The following is a 21,070-nucleotide window of genomic DNA, read 5'->3' as shown; positions in this document are numbered from 1 at the left end:
CGTCTCCAGAGTTGGACCCCGTGGGCACACTAAGTCACGACGGCCAGGCCACCGGACAAGGGGGGAAGGTGGAGAGCAACGCATGGATGTGCGAGTGAAAACCAGCTATCTCTGCCTTGCACGGCTCCACTGAAGCGCCTGCAGGAAGGCGGCCTGGGCGCTGGAAACCGGAAGACAGCAATGCTTGCAAAGAGCCACTAAGGTTCAACCAACTGTTCCAGCCTCGAGGGAGACATCATTGCAGAGCCACTGGCGGGAATATTTGAACGCTCGTGGCGCACGGGTCAAGTCCCGGAGGACTGGAAAAGGGCCAGTGTGGTTCCCATTTTCAAGAAGGGGAGGAAGGAGGACCCGGGCAACTATAGGCCAGTTAGTCTCACCTCCATCCTTGGCAAAGTCTTTGAAAAAATTATCAAGGCTCACATTTGTGAGAGCCCGGCAGGGCAAGTTATGCTGAGGGGAAACCAGCACGGGTTCGTGGCAGGTAGATCGTGCCCGACCAATCTAGTCTCTTTTTATGACCAGGTTACAAAACGCCTCGACGCAGGAGGAGGGGTGGATGTCGTATACTTGGACTTCAGGAAGGCCTTTGATACGGTATCCCACCCCATACTGGTGAACAAGTTAAGGGGCTGTGACTTGGATGACTGCACAGTCCGGTGGGTGGAGAATTGGCTGGAGGGTCGCACCCAGAGAGTTGTGGTGGATGGGTTGGTTTCGACCTGGAAGAGTGTGGGCAGTGGGGTCCCGCAGGGCTCGGTGCTTGGACCGATACTCTTTAATGTCTTCATCAGCGACTTGGACGAGGGGGTGAAATGTACTCTGTCCGAGTTTGCAGATGACACTAAGCTATGGGGCGAAGTGGACACGCCGGAGGGCAGGGAGCAGCTGCAAGCAGACCTGGACAGGTTAGACAAGTGGGCAGAAAACAACAGAATGCAGTTCAACAAGGAGAAATGCAAAGTGCTGCATCTAGGGAGGAAAAATGTCCAGCACACCTACAGCCTAGGAAATGACCTGCTGGGTGGCACGGAGGTGGAAAGGGATCTTGGAGTCCTAGTGGACTCCAAGATGAACATGAGTCGGCAGTGTGACGAAACCATCAGAAAAGCCAATGGCACTTTATCGTGCATCAGCAGATGCATGACAAATAGGTCCAAGGAGGTGATACTTCCCCTCTATCGGGCGCTGGTCAGACCGCAGCTGGAGTACTGCGTGCAATTCTGGGCGCCGCACTTCACGAAGGATGCGGATAATCTGGAGAGGGTCCAGAGAAGGGCCACTCGTATGGTTAAGGGCCTGCAGGCCAAGCCCTATGAGGAGAGATTAGAGAAACTGGACCTTTTCAGCCTCCGCAAGAGAAGGTTGAGAGGCGACCTGGTGGCTGCCTATAAGTTCGTCAGGGGGGCACAGAAGGGAATTGGTGAGTATTTATTCACCAAGGTCCCCCCAGGGGTTACAAGAAATAATGGCCACAAGCTAGAAGAGAGCAGATTTAGATTGGATATTAGGAGGAACTTCTTCACAGTTCGAGTGGCCAAGGTCTGGAACGGGCTCCCAAGGGAGGTGGTGCTCTCCCCTACCCTGGGGGTCTTCAAGCGAAGGCTGGATGTGTATCTAGCTGGGGTAATGTAGGCCCAGCACTCTTTCCTGCTTATGCAGGGGGTCGGACTTGATGATCTGTTGAGGTCATCTTCCGACCCTAGCATCTATGAATCTATGACTGGAAATAATTTGAGGAGAGGGGGGAAACCCAGTAGCACAGGCATCGCTGCGCGGTTGCCAGGCCGGTCCCCCAGCCCCTGCCCGGGGGCTCTCCCACCAGGAAGGTTTGGAAACGTTCGCAGGAGAGGAGAGCTCTTCCCCTCTGCAAGCAGCGACCGTCCGGCTCACCCGAGGGCACGTTCGTTGCCAAATAGGAGCCTCGAGCCAGCGCGACGATGCCCCTTCGCCCCTTTTAACAGCATGAAACGTACGGGGGGAAATCTGGGCTCGGTGGAATAAAACAAGAAGGCGCGAGCACCACATCCGTTACCGAAAGGTCACACCATCGCAGAGGCTATAAAACAGCAGCCCCAAGGCAGCTCTCCATGGGTTTTTTCTTGCCACGGATAAGTCGCACCAGGCCGCTGCTGATTGGCACCTGTGCTCCCAGGAAATTGGATAATTAATGCCTGCCGGATCCTGCCAGGTGCTCTCATTTTTACATGTTGATTGACACCCCCGTATCTGTACCTGTCTCGGTGGCTTTGAGCGATTCTGGACACTTTCCATCTCAAGAAGCGAAGCAGCCGGGAGGAGTCGCTCTAGCCCCTTCTCGCTGCCGCCCGCTGCGCCCCGCGCCCGCCCGAGGGACAGCTTCAAACCAAGGGCCCGAGCCCTGCACCTGGGGCAAAAAAACGCCCTCTCGCTGCGTTGTTCCCGATCCCCGTCTGCAAAACGAGGGGACCGAGCCCACCCTGCCTCTCGCAGGAGGGACAGGCCGGCAGAGCTTGCGCCATGCAGACGCCGAAGTCTGCACCACCCTCGCCGCCAGCTGCCAGTGGGCGCCTGGCTGTCTGCAGGGCAAAGGTGGGCATTGCCGTACCCAGCCAGGACAACCCCACGGGCCGTGCAGCCCGCAGGAGCCCGCGGGCTCAGGTGCCAGTGGTACCAGGGACCACAGAGGCACACAAGTGAATCTAACACCCTGGCTTCAAAAACACGCCCCGGGAGTGAGCAGTCCCCCTCGTTGCGCTCGGAGAGCCCCTGTCTCCAAGATAGTCGCGACGCCGGGCCGCGGCCTCTAGCTGTGCGCTCGAACGCGAGGGGAAAAGGCCTTGATGAGCCTTTCTTCAGCGGGAAGGATTTTGGATGCAAACCTTCAAAGTCTCAGAGAAGGGGAAGAGAAGAGATAGCTCATCAGGGAAACAGGTCTGACCACAGCCAAAGAGTCCCTCCTCAGGGACTTCTCCTCCAGGCAGCTATGATCCATTTTTTATCCACATTTCCTTTCGTTTCTCCCCTTTTGTTGACACATGACAGCAGAATCGATAGCGGAGCGAGCCGCGTGGAGGCGTGCTCCGGTTCTCAATCCTCTGCCTGCGCCGGCGCTGCGAGAAGTCCCCGGCTCTGCCGAGGCCCATTATTTAATGCTCTCCTTCACCCAGAAATAATTGTGACAAGATTTGTCAAACGCGGGAGTCGCTTGACCTCGAGCCGACTCACGGGATGCGTGGGGGATGAAAGGTCCCCGCTGCACGTTCCATAAGCGTGAAGCAGTCAGCTCTGGTTTGCAGAAAAGGGAGTTTTTAACGCCTCTGACATGTCACAGAGCAGCCGTGATGTGCTGCGCGCTGCGCCGCTGGCTCGCAGGCTGCAGCCCTGGGTCCTCTCCGACATCAGGGCGCTCCTAGTCTAGCCAGGGGGACTGCAAGGGCCCTTGAGGCTCTGGCAGGGGCAAATCCTTCCTCCCACCATCATCGGCAGATGACACGAGGGGATGTTCCTCTCCACCATCTTCTGCTGCTACACAAAAAGCCTGAAGAGACGGGCCGCTCCTGCAGGATTCGGTGCGTGGGCAAGCAGCAGTAGTCACCCACCAAAACTAATCGGGCATAGCACGAACTCTCGAGGTCCAGGGCACGTGTTAGCAGCAGACATTCGAAGTTGGGCAGAAACTTTCCGCGAAACGAAGGCAGGACACGGGCCACCTGCCCGAGCTAGTACAGGGAAGTTTCCATCATTGCCCATTTTAACTTTGCAGGTCCTTTCAGTAGCCGGCTAGGACCGTTTTGGGGAGGATGCTTCTTGTGCAAGTTGACCAAAGTCAAACCATCACTGGGGTCTATATCTGCCTTCATATCTCCATGAGCAAGTTGTCGGTCACAATTTCCCAGGCTTGCTTTGGCTGAAAACCCTGAGGTTGGAGGATCCTGGGCTTGATCCTGGGAATCCAGTCCCAAAGGGCTGGGCAAATGTAGCTGAAGGCCAGACTGACATCCTCCCGGATCAGGATCTGTTCCATCTTAGAGAAACCGGGTTACTGGTTTTAAACCACGTGCAATAGATGGAAAGAGAGGGAGGGAGAGAACACACTTCAAAATGAAGACTACAGTACTTTTTGAATAATTAATAAGTGATTAATGGCATAAATTACCATAAGATATGTTATGACATGTTGCAGAGCCATTTATAAATGCGTACGGCTGATTTTATGGCCACCTGTGATGAAGCCCTCATAAATTGAAGTGTGTAAATCATACGGGGTTGTCTCTAAAATGGGTTAGAGCACATCTTAAAATAATTTATTAAAGGGAAGGCCATTTCTACGTGCATGCATTCATAAAGTCTTTATAAATATAATCCTCGCTCAGACTCTTACTGTTATAACTCAGTAACCGCACTAGACACTCAAGTAAAGCTCAAATTATTGCTAACGGGAAGGCAGCCACCTGGGATACCGCAGCCCAGGACACGCAGCCCTCCGAGCTGTTGTGACCTTTCCCGACTCAAAGCACTGGGGAAATGCAAAAGAACGACTGATGCATCAGTGCGAAACAAAAGAAAACAGCTAAACTCACGGACAAAGGCAAGATTGTGAATCTGAAAGAAACCTTTCCATGGCCATACGTGCACGCTGAGCCTGTGAGCACCAGCGATGGCTAACACCGCGGAGGAGACACCAGGCAGCGGGTTCATCTAACCGACAGCTCTCGAGACCCGTCTGCGAGGAATGAGCGGGACCGCGCCGGCGTCTGTATTTGGTGGGTGGGAACGAGAAGCAAACGCGTCTCGGAGAACTCCTCCAAAACTCCCGCCCGGCGTTCGGCTCTCAAGCTACAGTCGCTCCTACTATCATCCCGCAAGCCCATCAGAGTCCAAAACCCAGTTTTAAATCATCCGAAAGACACTCGGGTCTGGGACAGTGGTTCCATAAACGGTCGGGCCCACACCGACCAGGTTCATCCTAAACCAGTTTCAGGCATTTTCAAACTGGCTCATGTGTGCTGAACTTACAGGTTTAAACCAGTTGCTGATCGCTGAAACCAGTGGACGTGTCCCTAGCTTCGAAGGAAGCGTGGAAGGGAAGGGCCTATGCAGGAAACACCACCCCTTGGAAACACGGGAATCGTATTCAGACCATGCGTGGCTCACGTGGGCACCGCGCTCACCCCGAAGCGTTGGGGGTGAGCGCAGCCAAGGTGAGCGTGGTACCCACGTGAGCCACCATCGCCCCCTCTCTCCCTGGCACAGCTGGCAGCCAGGAATACAAAGAAAGAGCTGGGAAGCAAGAGAGATGAGAGGCTCAAGTGCTCCTTTACCTTTACAGGCCCCTGCAGCTCCCAGGTGATAGATCCCAGCTAGCACACGCCAAACGGCTTTCTTCTCCTCCGCCGTGATTCCCAAAGTCTCCATAGCAACTTGAAGCTGGGCGAAGGATGCAGAAGCCTTCTGCTTATCTTCAGCCTGCAAGGGGGGAAAAAAGACACAACAGGAAAAACTTAATGGCCCCCCCAAGGTACAGCAGGAGAGTCTCAAACAGCACCGACGCTCCCGTTGGGCACTGGAAGATTATAACAACCAGCCCCAACTTGGCAGCTGCAACACCTCTCCACCAGAAAAATGCCCTTTCAATCCGCGTCAAAAGTTCCCTTCACAACGTTGCACCGGGGAGGAAAAAACAGACAACACTGCAACGAAGCTGAGAGGCACCGGGTGGTTTCCACTTTTCATTTCGAAAGGACTTGGTGTCGCAGATTTACGCTACATTAGAACAGAACGTTTTATAAATGCCGAATGGGAGCAAAACACACCTCGCCCGTCACCAAAAAAAAAAATGCTTCAGTGGACCCAAAATGAATTATTTTCCCAGAAAAATGCCATTTCACTGGGAATTAGGAACCTGTTGGGTTTTCGCCCCAAAACTGGAACAAAAATACACATTTCAAAGGGTCAGGATTTCCCGTGGACAAGCTGCTCCAGATTACAGCGAGCTCTAGAGAGGGTCTCGTCCGTGCCCACCTTGCCCTGTGGTCCATCCTTTTGCATCAGGACAGGAGTCAGGATAACACAGGCACCTTTTGAGCCCTCTCAAGGCAAAAAAACCAACATTACTGCCATTCGACCCCTGAGAACCCAACTAGCGCGGCTCTTCCTATCGAGGTTTTAGATTGGAAGAAAACTGCAATTCTTTCTTTTTAAGGCTTCTTCCTCAATAGAGGCAATCGAGGCTGCTGAACTAAAACTATAACCTCATTTTTGAGAAGGGCGATGAACCCGCTGGAGCTAACGGGAGCAGCCAGGACCCTGGAAGACAAGTCCTATAGGTGGAAAAAGGATCCGCTTTGTTTGCTGTCTCATGGTTTCTAGGCCCCCCAACAAAGGAGACAGTCCCTTCCCCAGAGATCATTTTCTATGAGCATCTACAGTATTTCCTACAGAAACCTAATACATGGTGGTGAAATACTGCTCGTTTAATGCCGACTATGTTCTAAAGCACGTTTCCGACGTGGGTTTTTAAAGTCAGGCCAGGCATTTATAAACCTCAGCACACCAAGCACACACCCAGGATTGTTCACCTTTGGGACGCACTACAAAAGCTCATCTCCTTTTAGCCATTTTGGGAGGGGAAAGGCTGGGCAAGGCCCAGGCTATACATGGAAGGCTTCCCTGTCTATGTCCTTTCAAGATGAATGAGTTTTGGTATGAGTAAGAGTTCACCAAGCAATAGATGGGCGCTGTCTGCAGATCATAATAGTTTCATAGTTACTTCATAGTTTGTATAAATTAATACATGCAGAAGAAAACAGAAAGGGGACTAAATGTGCAATCTCCCCCCCCGCAGTGGAATTACAAGCCTCGGCATGCAGCATCTCAAGTAGGAGGGAAAGTACATTTAACTGGCCACATTTCTAAAACGCCTCCTGTTGCAATAAGGACTTTGACACCATCACAGCACCTGCAGCACAGCACAGAAGAGAAGCTGAACAAATGCAGCCCTTCGTCAGTGTATTGCAGGGAGGAAAGGGGCACAGATGAAAGGGGCTCCCCCAGGGACTGGGCCTTGGGTTTTGTCTCCTTTCCCTGGCTGGGAAACCTGCTTCCAGCCACTGCGAGACAGCCTTGAATAGCACGTCACCAAACACCCCACATATTTCCACCTCAAGCCGCATTTCTGAGAGTGGTTCACTTGAGGAGATGCCCTTTGCAGTGCTGGGCTGGGCTCCAGGCGGCTTAGCGAGACCTGGGACGTACCATACAGAGTAGTGACGCTCTGCCGTGTACCCTACCCAGGCCAAAAAATTAACTACATGCCGCCACGCATAGCGCACAACCCCCTAGTGCCCTGGGCATCGTCACAGGAGTTAACACATGGAAGATAACAGCCTAGCTTTGGTAAGGCACGACTCTGAGGATATTTTCATAGTTTCATCAGTGTTAGGGGTGGAAGCGACAGACCATCGGGTCCAGCCCCCCTGCACTTGGGCAAGAAAGACAACTGGGATCAGATGACCCCAGCAAGGTGGGCATCAAGACAGGGGATTCAGATACATATGGTTCAGATTTATAATACAAATTATGAAGTATACCAGAGCAAAAAACCCCTTTGGCTCCTTGCCTGGATTGCACTATCCCTTTAGTATGCAAGGCACACTTCTGCCCCCAGAAGCAACCCCATTCAAATTAGTGCTGTCCTCCCAACGGGGTGCCTGGGCACACAGCACCATCCCAAGGTGGAAAGCATCAGCTCCTATTTTAGTCTAAAATGTTTTCAGATTTCTACAAGCCATTGACGTTTTCCAATGAGAGGAGGGCGACAAAGGAGAAGCATCCTCTGGGTAGGCACACGTCTATACCCAGAGGGCGTGGGTGGGTGCAACGTCTAATGCCCGCCATCTCTAGAGAGACAGGCATGTACAGTGAAGATGGCCTTCCTTTAATGAGCAATCGAGACCTCAAGGGCAAAACCAACTGAGGCAACACAAGAGAAGTTCTGCAGAATTGCTCATTCCTGAGCCTAATTTGCACCAAGCTGGCATCACTACTGAAACCTGGTGGGAAGATCTGCATGAGCAAAATGTCTCCATGAACAGCTACCACCTGCTTAACAAGGATGGCGTAGGAAAGAGAGCTGCATTTCCGAGTCACCCACAGCACAGCAGCTACAGTCTTGAATGCGTCTGGAGAAAGCACAAAGCGAGGTCCTAGCTGGCGCGCGCTGCAGGCCACGGCATCGCTGCAGAGAACAGGAGGACCGGCTCGCTCACCACGTATCTATACCGCTGCACGGAAAAAGGGTCCCGTGCAGCAGGACTAATGCCGCCAGCGTTAAGACATCTCCCTCGACGACAGTTTCCTAACTCGAGAACTTGGGAACTTCGCTAGAAGACCTCATCTCGACAGAAAGAAAGGAATTGATCATGCAACTAAAAATACGTGGTTGCCTGGATACGGGTGATGATGATGGAACATAACAAATATAATTGCAGCCACAGGACCAACTCCCAAGCAGTACCTAGAAAATCTCACGCACACACACACACACACACACACTTGCTTCTTTAAAAAGTCCAGATTCACAACAGCGTCAATAATTAAGAACCAAATACTCAAACAGAAAACAATATGCAACATTAAAACTGATTAAGAATATTTTCATTAAGAATATTTTCCCACGGTCTCCAGAAAGCCACAATCTCAGAACCAGGAAGAACATATATGCTGGCTAAAACTGTCCATTTTGGAGGACGGGTAAAAGCAGGTATTCGTGGGGGTGGGGGGGACGACACTGATAGCCGTGAATGTAAATTAGAAGGTAGAAGTTATAGAGAATTGGTAAGGGAGAGAAAAGGAGACAAAGAGAAGTCTGTAAGCCAGCAGAGAGAACAACAAGGAGGGTCTTTCAATAGCATCAGAAACTAAGGAGCCCTAAGGATGATATTGGTCCAGGACCAAGAGGCAATGGGAGAATAATCAATCACAGCCCAAAAAAGGTATTAAACTACTTCTGTTCTGCATTTGGGGACAAGCCAGATGATGTATTCCTATCATGAGCAGATGAAATACTTTCTATTCCACCAGTCACTAGGGAGGAAATTAAACAGCAGATACTAAAAGTTAGACATTTTAAAATCCAAATCCAGATAATTTGTATTCATACGTTTTAAAAGATCGGGCTGAAGAGCTCTCTGCACCACTAATGTTGATTCTGAATACGCTTTAAAACACTACGGCAGCTTCAGAGGATGTTTTGTGTGGGTGTCCAAAAAAGGGTGACCAGGATGACCAGGGCCAACTATCTGCCCCTCAGCCTGACCTTGATCCCAGGCAAAAATAATGAAAAGCTGACCCAAGACGCACTGAAAAAAGCCTCAAAAGGAAGGGAACAAAATGAATGTGAATCACTATGCCTTTATGGAAAAGAGCTCTTGTCAAACTAACTCGATCCCTTTTCTTAGGAGATTACTAGTTTGGTTGCTAAAGGTAACGGCATTGGTGTAATATACTCAGATTTCTGTAAACACTTGCACTTGGTGCTATCCGACATTTTAATCAAGAAACTAGGCAGATGAAAAATCAGAACGGCCCATACGAGATGCACTGAAAGCCGGCAACGCACAGGGCTCGAAAAGCATCTGCCAGCCAGGGAGCGGGGGTCAAGCACCCGTCTTCCTAGCAGGATGCCCCGGGACTGGCTTTTGGCTGGAAGCGATTGAATATTTTGACCGACGACCAGGGGAAAATAATGCGGTCGATGTTTGCCGATGAAACGAAGACGAGGGAGCAGTACGTGAGGAGGGGGACGGATCCCCAACGCCGAGGAGACCGAGCCGCTTGGTACCGGCACGGAGAACCAGAAGGAGGGGCGCCGCTTTGGGAAGGATCGGCCCCAGCCGCCCTGTCCCCGGACAAGCGAGCGCGAGCCTGAGACGCATCCGCAGGAATTCGTTGCGGGAAGCCGCGGGGTCTGTGCCATGCGGGTCGGGGGAGATGCAGGCGGCGGGTCCCCAGAGAAGTCCGTGAACCAGCTCGGCAGCTGCCATCTCCACAAATCATTATTGCTTACGCAGCTCTGACGTTGCGGGTTAGCAGGCTAGAAATGTAAATGCAAAGTGCAATTGGTCAGAGATTTCAATTAAATATTGGAGGATTTGCTCTAAACCTTTCATTTAGGGTGCTAGGCGACTGAGTTAATCACCTGCATTTTTACATCACTCCACACAGATCAGCCCGTAGGTTGTCACAGCAGTTTGGAAACTAATGGTCGGCCTTTTCATTGCTTTCCAAGTCCACGGCCCTGCTGCTAGTTTGGGTGAGCTCCACCACTTCCTCCCCCCCTCGCCGACCAGAATATGTCCTTCCCCTTTCTTTTCCAATATGCTGCTTGCCCTGGAGAGCCCCGAGTCAGTAATATTTCTGTGATGTGATATTAATAAATAACACCAGCCCACACGTCCATTAGCTGCTCCAGGAGGTGAGTCCCAGCAGGAGACGTGTGTGCTGTGAACGGGGAAACGGACAAATGTCACTGCCACCGAAAAAGGTATAGCAGCATTTTTCTGATGTGATAAATGGCAAAAAATAGGAAAAAAAACCCGGATTACTTAGTGTGCAGCAGGAGGAAAAGCAAAAGCCGTTACCACGATGCTCTGTGAGCTACCGCGGCCAAAGCTAGAAGGAAATTTTCTTTTCATTGCAAGCAGGTGGCAGGTTATTCTGGCTACTTCTCAGCAAAACAACAGCTACTGAGCAAATAAATCCTGGATGTTTCTTGTAGATGGAGGGAGCGAGTCCCCAGTGCATTTCGGAGACGCGTATAAACGAATGGTGGGTTACTTCCTGCAGCTATCAAATGAGCTTAATAAATAAGAGTGGCATGCTCTTAACCCACTCCTCCAGGAACGGTTTTGGGCCCAGACAGAAGCAAAAAAAAAACCAGTGCAAAATCTGAGCATGGCTGGGCTGTCCCGGCTGTCTGGGGAACCACATTCGGTCCGTGGTTGTTAACGAAGTCGGGTTTGCAAGGCGTTCACAAGGGAGACCCAGAAACCACCGCGCTTCTCCAGGGTGCTTAAAAGAGCCCCCACCCTCCCATCAGTCACTTCATGCCATGGAGGGCGTGAGACCGCCTGGGTGCCCACGGGCCTGGCCGACACCCAGCAGAAACTCCCCGCTCCGGGACCAAAGTCCCTGCCACCAAGAACGAAAACTGAAGCTTCCCAAGCAGCCAGAAGGTCTTTCGTTAGAAAAAAGGGCATTTTTCTAGCTGGGATTTTCACTTGAAGGGGAAGGAAAAAAGGAAAAGACAACGGGAAGTAGAAGGGGGAGGGGAAGGAAAGGAGAAAAAGAAAGAGAAAAAAAGGGGAAAAAAGAAAAGAAAAAGAGGAATTCCCATGCTTTGATACAACTGGGGTTGAATCCTTGCGGTGTCTAACCAGCGCCAGACTGGGCCAGTCTCCAGGACGTCCCGCTGGTGGGCGAGGGCCTCCGAGATGCCCGACGGCTCGTTTCTCTGCCCTGGCAGGCTCTGGCGCTGGCCTCGTTAGCTCGAGGCCTGCCCAGCGGCGCAGCCGGAGCGTGCTGAGCAAACGTGGGGGCGCAGTCCCCAAGGGCTGATTTCCAATAAGCAAGAAAAAGCAGGTTTCTCAGCGAGCCCCCCGATGCCCCCAGGACCTCACCCTCGCTCACTTAGGAAATGCTTCTCGCCACGGAGGAGTAGCCAGGTCTCTTCCTTCACTGAATCGGAGGAATTGAAGGGAAATCAATCAGTCCTGGTTCCTTTCGGCTCTGATTCAGCGTGGCTATCAGCAGCTTCACTGTGAATCCGGTTTCTTTAGGGGTTTATAAGTTGGTCATTAAAAAAAATGGATTCGTGCCGTACTTTGAAGTGCTGCTTTGTAACCAGGGAGAGGCAGCGGATTCAAAGCCATTTCGTTGTGCGAAGTGCAGAGCGCAGCTAAGTGCTGTCACTCCCCAGGGCTCGCACGTGGGCCGGCGCCCCGCTGCACCCAGCTGAGGGTTGGCAGGGACGCCAGCAGCGGTGAAGCAAGCACCAGCACCAGGGGCTGCCTTCGGGCCTCGGCAGCTGGAGAAAACGAAGAGCTCCCCCAGCGCTTGATCTCAGTGGCTGCGTCTACATGAGACGCTTTACTGCACTAATCTACTGTCTAGATGTGCAGGTGTTTACTGTGCAGTAAATTAGTCTATTAAGCAGTCAATTTACTGTCTACGTGTGTCACCGTCTACATGTGCAGGCGCTTACTACGCAGTCAGTCTACTACCTGCATATGCAGGTAATAAATTTACTGTGCAGTAAACCCAAATAGCATTAACTGCATGTGTAGACGTGCCCAGTAAGAGGGGGAGCTAATCTCCCTCCATGAGACTCGTGATACACCCCGGGCGCTGCAGTCTGGCTGCGCGAGGTGCTGAGGTGAAGGTCTGCTTTGCTTTGCTTTGCACCCAGGGGTTTTGAACCAGAACAGGAGGCAAGTGAAAAATCAGACAGCACCAGAAAATCATCCCTGCACACCAACTTCAATCTAAATTCCCATCATAAAAACGGATCCCATGTGCAGTCAGGTAGGGCAGAGCTTGAAAACAGCTTGCAGCTGGCTCTGAAGTAGTCAGGTCACAAGATACAGCTCCGAATCCTCCCAACTTCCAGGGGCAGCCGGTTATTGGCCCCCAAAGGGCAACTCACAAATACTCGCTGGATTTTACCCTCTGCAATGCCACCTCCAGAGGCATCTCTGATGGGCAGCTTGCCCTTGCCCCTTCCCCTTCAACGTGCATGTTGCACAGGCCAGCGGCTGGCAAGCCCTAATCCTGCGGCTCATTTTTGCACTTTTCCTCTCTGCATTTTCACCTCGAGGATAAAGCAAACTCTCAGACCAGGTTTCAAATGCTGCTGCCGTTTAGTCACAGCAACACAAAGAAATACTGCTGGAGAGAGACTGCCAGAGATATAGCTCATAATTACACCCGGGTATATGTTCCTCCACACCCACATCTTATACGTGTTGCTATAATCTCAACAGGAACTGTCAGTCAGCGAACAATGCCTTCCCCTTTTCTTTATTTTAGCAACTATTTTGAATACAGAAAGCAGCACACTGTAAAACGACTGGATCTCCATCAGTGCTCAGATCCGCTCTCTGGACTAAAACCAGACTGAATATTTTCAACAAACAATAAAATTTGTCAAAAAAAAAGAGGAGTTTTGGAGCAACCAAAACTACAGGCAAAAACAGGTCAAATTGGTGAATAATTTTGGGGCAGGGAGGGAAGAAGAAAAAAAAAAAAAAGAGGGAAATGTTATGAAAATGGCAAAACATTTTACTCTGGCACTTTTTTAATAAAATGTTTCTTTCTGGAAACGACAAGAAGTTTCATTTCAACGCCTTTTCTAGGAAACTTTTCAGTTTGCTGAGTTTCTAAGCAGTGTTTTCACTTGAAAAATGGCTTTATCTTTGAGCTAAGAAAACAGGTTTCCAAAGAGGGTGAAACAGCCTGAAAACAAAACGCCGCACTTTGCTCACGTTGGACGGACCCAAACCAAAATGGGGTTTTTGGAGTGGGGGGATATTGAAAAAATGTCTGCTTTGGTTCAACCCGAGATCCTTTTTCTGGGGACCAGCCTTGGAGCCAAAACAGCCGTGGTTTGCTCAGCTGTGCTCTCAGCGGGCTGCTCTTGCACACGCGCGTCACTTCTCGCCGTGCGCCCACTGCCTGGGCAAGCGTGCCAGCACCTCGGAGCGCAGCACGGGCAGGGCTGAGATAAACCCTTCCCTTTTGTGTGCTCTCAGCTTTGCCAACCCAGATGTGCCCTGGAGAAACCCACCGTGACAGGCCCGCCAGCAAGTTCGTAGGCTCTGGACGCCGCTAGCGGGGCACAGGAAAGGGGCGATGTTGCTTTCATGCCTGCTTGGTGCAGGAGCAAAGAGGAGCTTTGCCAAAGCAGCAGCCACCACCTCCAGGCTGGGAAACAGCCTGCGGGACTTCATCCCGAAGGGGCTCCAGACCTAGAATGACGGCGTCTTTGCAACCGCAACCACGGCGTCGCCACCGTACCGCCGCAACGGGAAGAGTGGCGCGGCAGGCTTCCGGCCAGCTCCTCCGCCGAGTCTAAAAATAAGTGCCAGTCCACCCCCCGCTTGCCAGGCTGGGCCTGGAAGACTTCTCTTACTCTCCCACGCTGGCTGCAGCCCGTGGTGGGATTGGCGCGGCCAGCGTCAATCTGTATCGCTTGCACGTGGCCTCCTGCCCCGGGGGCCGTCCCGTTTGGTGCTGCACGTCCTCATCCTCTGCCTCTGCACAGCTCTGGGGGGTCAGGCCTTCTGCAGCGGGAGAAGCTAGAGAGCCAGCTCAAGCCTGACGCACACGTGCACACATGCATGCGCACATACGCGCACCTGGCTGCTGGGCTGTTCCCCCCGTTCGTTTGCTGAGCGCCCCCGTGCCCGCTACTCTCGACCCCCTGTGCAGCCTGGAGCGGAGCAGCGGATAAAGGCTAAGACAAGGTGACCTTGCTGGAGGAACAGATCCAGCCCTGAACCGGGAGATCAAAGGGACCATCTGGCCGCTCTTGGCAGCGGGCACTCTTGGAGCCCTTTCTGAGGCGAATGCCTGCGTTTGGCTGAGCGAGGAGCTTTCGCGCCGCGGGGAGAACTTCCTGCCTGGGCTCGCGGGGAGGATGAGGAGCTGGCGGAGGACGTCCTGCCCATTTTCCTAACGAGAGACGATCACAGCAAAAGTTAACGCGTCTCCAGCAGCAACAAGCAGTCCTGGGTGTGCTGCTCCGGCCAGGCCGGGAACATACGGCAGCCCCGCCGGAGCCGAACAGGCCAGGCCAGCCCCTTCTCTCGAGCAGAAGGTACCCCCTGCCCTGGGCACCAAAGGGGCTGCGCACCGGGGCTAAATACCCCACTGTCACCAGAGCAATGCCCAGCCCCTGCAGTGGTCTGACCTAGGCAGGACCGGGCAGCTCACACGATGGAGACGGAGATGATCTCAGCCGCCCTCTGCAGCTACCTCCCTCCTGAAAGCTCGCGCCTAGCTGCTCCAAGCATCGGCGGCCTAATCCCTTAATCCAGTTGATTCTCATTAGAGCGGTGTCCATTTAGCTGCTGGCAAGGAGCCAGGTGTCTCGGCTCTCCGCCGCACACACGCACACGCACCAGCCCATGGAAAATAGCCGTTTGCTGCCAGAAAGTGGTGTTTTGGAGGGGGAGGCACCCCTCACACTGGTGGGGCTGGGGGGCATTCAACAAATGCAACAAGCAGGGCTGGGGCACTGCAGTCTCAGCCATGCCGCGTGCCCATAAAGCTCATATGCCAGCGCCTGGTGCGTTGCTGGCATCACAGCATGCGTTAGGACAAGCAAATACCTCCAGGCCAGCGGCACTGCAAAGGTGAGCACTGCTCAACACCACGGGACAGCTTGGAAAGCCCCAAATACGCACATTCCCGTACGTGCAGTGGGAAACGGGTCAGCGTGCGTGCAGCATCGACAGCAAGGGCCCCAAACCCGTCTGCAACCCTGCCTGCCGCTGAACCAGCTTCCGATCCGCGGCGCGGACGTGCCCGGGAGCCGAAGCCGGCAGGCAGGCGCGCAGAAGCCCTGCAAGGGCCCGCCTCAGCACTGCAGCTGTCCCTACGCGGGGGGCTCATGCACGCTGGGAAGGGGATGGGAAGGGGGGACCGTTTAGGCTGTCTCAGCACCGGCACCGATCGGGCACACGCCACGCCCTGCGGTGCTGGGAAACTCTTCCCACCCCGTGGCCAAGGGACTCGTTGCTTGGAGGAGCTGCCCCGCGGGGCTGCTGGGTGTGACGAGCCGCTATAACGAAGGTGGAAAATTGTAAGTGCCAATTGCCGCACTGCGTGCCAGGGCTTCGGCTTGCCGGCGAGACGCCTAGTCCCTGCCAACCGTGAAGGCTCAGGGGAAACTGAATGTCGTTAGCCCCTGAAAATAGGAGCCTGAGGTTCCCCCAAGTGCGGCAGTCTCACCCACCCGAGAGCTCCCGGAGCAAGGATCCCCCCGACGCTCTTCGCACGCGCCGAGGACAGGACGTCCTGCCTCCCGCCATCGAATGACCGACGCTCTTCCCCGAGAGGAGCAGCCCCGAGCGCCCCGGCACAGACACCACGTCACGCCAGACTGCCCCGATGCAGAGCGGGGGAACCAGCCCCCGCGGTCCCTCCCCTGCCCTCAACCAGCTTGGCCTCGGGGCAGCACCGAGGAGTCGGGCTCTTACGTTTTCCCTGCGCCCCACACCTCTGCCCAAAACCTGCAACTCGGACATCCTAATCTTGAGACCAGAAGACCCATTTTCACACCAGCGGACAACTCGGCTCTTCTTCCGAGGCCCTCCCCGCCCGCCTGAGGTCCCCGCTCTGCTAGAGACCAACAAGAAATGCAAACTCCAGGCATGATGGGGTACAGAGGAGGGTCTGGACCCTGCCACCCTGAAGCTGAGGCCAAATCCGGCTGTGCTGAGACCCGCCGCATATGCACAAGCACCGGGTGAACCGCGATTCCCACCATCGCTTCCCAGAGGCGAGGGCTTTGCCAGCTGGTACATCCGAAACATGTGCCAACATCACTATATGGAGCAGCCACGAGGACACGCAGGCCACGCGCAAAGGTGTCAAAGGTGTCCCTACCTTTGAGACTGGTCCGATTCCAAAGGAGTTGCTCTCAGCCGCCTGGTGCAAGTGCAGCATCGTCCTGAAAGCAGGTACGGAAAACGAACATTAAACGACAGCTCAGAGCTACGCGATGGGGCTTACCGCTCCCGAGGCATGAACCCCTCCTGAAGGTCTCCGCGCCGCGCAGAGCTGGGCTGACGGACCTGCCCGCCCCAGAGATGCAACAGGAAACCCTAGACGGACTTATTTGCTGCTGATGCAGAGGAAGCGTCTTACCCTCAATTTTCCAGGTTCGTCTTTTTGACCTTCCTAATGGTTTGTGCTGTCGGAAAGGCCTCCCTTGTCCTCGGTGGAGCTCAAACCCAACGGAGGGACCTCGTGGTGGGGCAGATCCAGCCCCTTCCCCTTGCAGCGTTACCCCTTTTGCCCTCCCAGCAGCAGCCTGCTGCTCCCCACGCAGGGGGCTCAAGGCACACAGCCGCCCCTTGCCCTCCCTTCGATGACCGCTGCAATCGGGGCGAGTTGATCCATCATCGCTCTCCAACACAACGGCGCGATTCCTCCCGGCCCAGAACGACGGACACCGCCGTACTCCTTAAACCTGGGCAAGCTTTTCCCTTCCTGCACTAGGTGACTACAGACCTGGGTGGCATTTGCTCAGCACCAATTTTTTTGCCATAGCCCCAGTTTCCAGGCATGGACCTGGTTCTTTCTGGGTCTACGAAGGAGAAAGGAAATTCAGCCCAGACCCAAGGGGCAGCGCATCTCTTCCACACATCCCAGGGGTCTGCTCCAACAAAGGGACCCTCCACATGGCCTGCTGGGTCAAGCGTGTTGACCACTTAGACCCTACCGACCGCGCGCGGCGCGCAGCAGGCACGAGCGGGTGACGGCCCCTGCTTGCTGAGTTCAGAGCCGACGGGTTTCTTTCTGTACTAGGGCACTAATTAACATAGGTTAATTATGATCATGGAATTATCCCAGAATCCACGGGGGGAGGCAACACATTTCATGCAAAACAAAGCGAGCATCAGGAACGCCGGTGTTTTCTGCCTCCAACAGGTCACCGGATGCTGCTGGCCTGGTTTTTCCCTTTTGCTTCTGATTTGCCCCAGCCAGTGCCAGCTGAGAGGTAAAACCATCAGAAACCTCCTGCCTGGCCCTGCTTTCAGGAGACCCCTCGCCCAGTTCTGCACGCGAGTCTCACAAGTCCCCGTCCCTGGGGGGACGCCTTCGGTCAGCCCCGCAGCCTTCGAAACCCGCCCGCTTCCCCCAAAACGGCACCCGCCGACCAGCTCCCTGCAACCCGCCTGCCCGATTTCCGATGCTTCTGCACCTCTGCCGTCAAATCCCCTCGGCTGAACGAGCGCTGCGCGGCGAAGCGCGGCTGGCGCTCGTTCCACGGTTATGCTGCCCCCTCTGCTGGAGAAATCGCCCCTTTTCAGCACGGTCCCAGAGCCCAATTCACGTCCCCTCACGACAGCACGCGTGTGGGGGCCGACGTTCCTTATTGCGGGACATCGCAGACCCGTCCTAACAGCAGCCGGACACCCGGTCCAGGGCCAACCGCATCCCAACACACTTTGTTTGCAAGACCGATGGCGCTCCCTCTGCTTTATCGGGGCAGAAGTGCTGAGGGCAGCGCGCCCGTGAGGGCTGGTGCCGCAGCCCTCGGACATGGGATTTGACAGCGGTCATTGCGAAGGAGCTCTCGGCACGCATTAAATGTGCTGAACATGCCCCGAGCGACTGGGGAGCAGCCGGCCGGACCCTGCTACGGCTGATGCGCTGCGGACATGCTGCTCCCAATTTACACTGGTGCCCCCCAGAGAAGCCAGGTTGTCGCCTCCTCGTTGCAAATCTCAGATCTCCTAAACGTCGCAGCCTGGCGTGCAACAAGCGTCTTGCCCCCCCAGCTAAGTGCCCATCCGATTTCTGCGCCAGGTCAACGCTTTTCCCTGGATGGGCGGGACGGCCTCTCGGACCCATTCGCTGCCTGCACACAAGGTCACGGTGTCATCATGAAACCAGCCGCGACTCCCAGGAGCGCACTGCTGCTGCCTAGGTCTCTTACAAGGGGTTTCCTCTGAAAAAAAATGGGCCTGAATGGGAAGCGCATTTGCAGGAGCTGGGAGGAGGCTTCTCCTTCTAGGAAGACGGCAGCTGCAAAGCAGGTCTCACCCCTGACAGGAGTCCAAGCCCACGGACCCCTGCAACCGGCCTCGCTTTTCTATCCCCCCACAGCAGCACCCTGCACTCTGCCCATCTCATCGACACCCATCCGGACCCCTTGAGAGGGCCGCCGTGTGCACGGGGGATGCTGCCTGCCCTTGTTAACACCCACAAAGGCTCCGTGCAAACGCCCCGTCTGCTCGCACCCGCCGTGGTCCTCGGCACGGGCTTTGCATGCGCCATTCGCAATGCAGCCGCCCCCGCCACACCGAGACGCAGCCCGAGCCAGGGGCCACGTCCAAGAGCGCTTACTTCTGAGTTATGTCCAGGCCTGCCAGCATCTGGGGAAAGACGTTGAAGTTGCCTTCTCCATCAGGCTGCCGTGCGACACGGACCCGCTCCAGCATCAGGGTCTGGCAGAGGAGAGAGGGAGGAGGTCAGTGCCTGGTTCCAGCCACAACTCCAGCTGCGTGGAGGAAATCCTGCACGTTCTGGGGTACGGCACCCCAACGCCTCCAGCTAGATTGGGAAGCCTGGTGCAATCGGGGGACTCATTAGCTGGCAAAGAGTCCTATACCAGTCAAATCCCCCCCACACACGCACACATTTGTGTCTTATAAGGAGGCGAAGCACTGCCAGGATTTGCAGCAAAAGCCTGAACCAAGTCCTCGCTCTGCACTACCGCCTGTGCCCAGCCCCCAGGAGTGACCCTGGCAATTGGTCTTGTGACAGCAAGATGCCTGGTAATCGCACAGCTCGGAGGCAGGGTCAGACCGGCGGGGCCGCCCAGACAAGGGGCACACAGGAGGCTCAGTTCATGGTCCTCGGGGCACCCAACCAGCTGCCACTGGCTCCCGCCATCCTCCCCCCAGCCCAGCTCTCAAGAGCAAGGGCAGGCCCTCGCTCCTGCTGCACAGGCACTATCACGGCAGCAACGGAAAGCAACAGAGCCAACATGCAAGGTGCTGCTAATGAAACGCTGAATTATATCTTCCTCATGAATACTTCATTCCAGCCCCACCTTGCTTTTCTTTCCAAATGGGGCAACTGGTTATTGGCTGCTGAGTTATTGCCCGCTTGAGTCGCAAAGAGCTGCTTAGCAGGCTTTTGGGTGGTTCTTATGTCTAACGAAGGGGGGGGGGAAATGCATTCAGGGGATGCCCGCTCCAGCCGTTCAGGTGTCTCCCCCAGAAACAAAGGCATTCTCCATGAGGTGCGCTGGAAACCAACTGCCCATCAAGACATCCCCAGACACTAAAGCCCCATCAGCCTTTTGTAGAGAATCCAGAGCCTCAACTGGCTCATGCAGATGCTGCTTGTTGCGTGTTAATAGTCAGGTTTACCAAAACCTCACTCATCGGTGCAGTGAGAGAGAACAACAGTGCAATGCAACGACAGCTTATTTCATCCGTGGTTTGCTACGAACAGCACGATTCAAGGTGTTTTGGCTCTTTCATAGGCAGCACTGACACTGCCTGGGCTCGCACAAGGCCACGAAGCAGAGACCCATGCTCCAGTCGGACCCCTCTGACGCCAAGTCACCTGTGGCAGGTCACTCCCGCCCTCCCCACCTTGGCCACCATACCTGGGTGCCACGGCCCAGATGCGCAGAGTTACCTGGAGGTGAGCAGCAGTGATCCGGCCCGTGGCATTGAAGTCCAGCGACATGACCATGGAGAACCGAGTGGAGTGGCAGTGGTGTTGGGTGGTCACTGAACCAAAGGCTTTGAGGATTGTGAACATGGCCTGGATCTTCTCCACTGCAAAGTCAACGTAAGTCAATGAGCCCCGTAAACGCCTGTCACACAAAAATGTTCGCTTCTCAGGTCCCAGTGCCAGCTCCCCACAGGCGAGGGCTGCCACTGCCCCATCCACATTCCTGCTCTCCTCCAACATTCAGACCTTGCTTCTTCATCTCCCCCCTCCAGCTTCCACTCGGCCCTTCTGCCCGCAGCTGGTCAGCCTGAAGAGCACAGCTTTGCCCTAACCCGAGCACAGGACCGGCAGCCCGAAAGGACCTGCACCAAGCTGGCTTTACTCACACTACATCTGAGGGCCTGGGCACAGCTTAGCCTAAATCTTTGGACTAAGAGATTGAAGTAACAAACAAGCAAAACCTCCTCAGGGGCGACAGGTCTGTTAGAATGCCTCTGAGAATTAGCAACCCCACCGTCATTAGCATCAATGGCAGTCACTCCATGGTAACCAACCTATGCAAATGCTCTGAGGGATAACAGAGGAAGGATAAGGTGCTCAGAAGAAG

General features: G+C 54.5%; 1 protein-coding gene across 4 annotated transcripts in view; it reads right to left on the bottom strand.

The window, feature by feature from the left end:
- Positions 1-21,070, bottom strand: part of MYO18B (myosin XVIIIB) — a 125,774-nt gene that overhangs the window by 95,303 nt on the left and 9,401 nt on the right. For all 4 annotated transcript variants that reach the window (XM_090063458.1, XM_090063456.1, XM_090063455.1 and 1 more), the window contains 4 exons: positions 20,425-20,567; positions 19,120-19,220; positions 16,651-16,714; positions 5,304-5,448 (listed from right to left, as the gene is read on the bottom strand). In XM_090063458.1, the coding sequence (XP_089919584.1) occupies positions 5,304-5,448; positions 16,651-16,714; positions 19,120-19,220; positions 20,425-20,567 (453 nt within the window). The remainder of the gene's footprint in view (positions 1-5,303; positions 5,449-16,650; positions 16,715-19,119; positions 19,221-20,424; positions 20,568-21,070) is intronic.

The sequence above is a fragment of the Crocodylus siamensis genome, chromosome 9 (genome assembly GCF_052110815.1).
Source record: "Crocodylus siamensis isolate JL-2025a chromosome 9, ASM5211081v1, whole genome shotgun sequence".
Taxonomy (NCBI): Eukaryota; Metazoa; Chordata; order Crocodylia; family Crocodylidae; genus Crocodylus; species Crocodylus siamensis.
The sequence above is the reverse complement of the archived record's forward strand: the minus strand, read 5'-3'. Positions and strand labels throughout refer to the sequence as shown.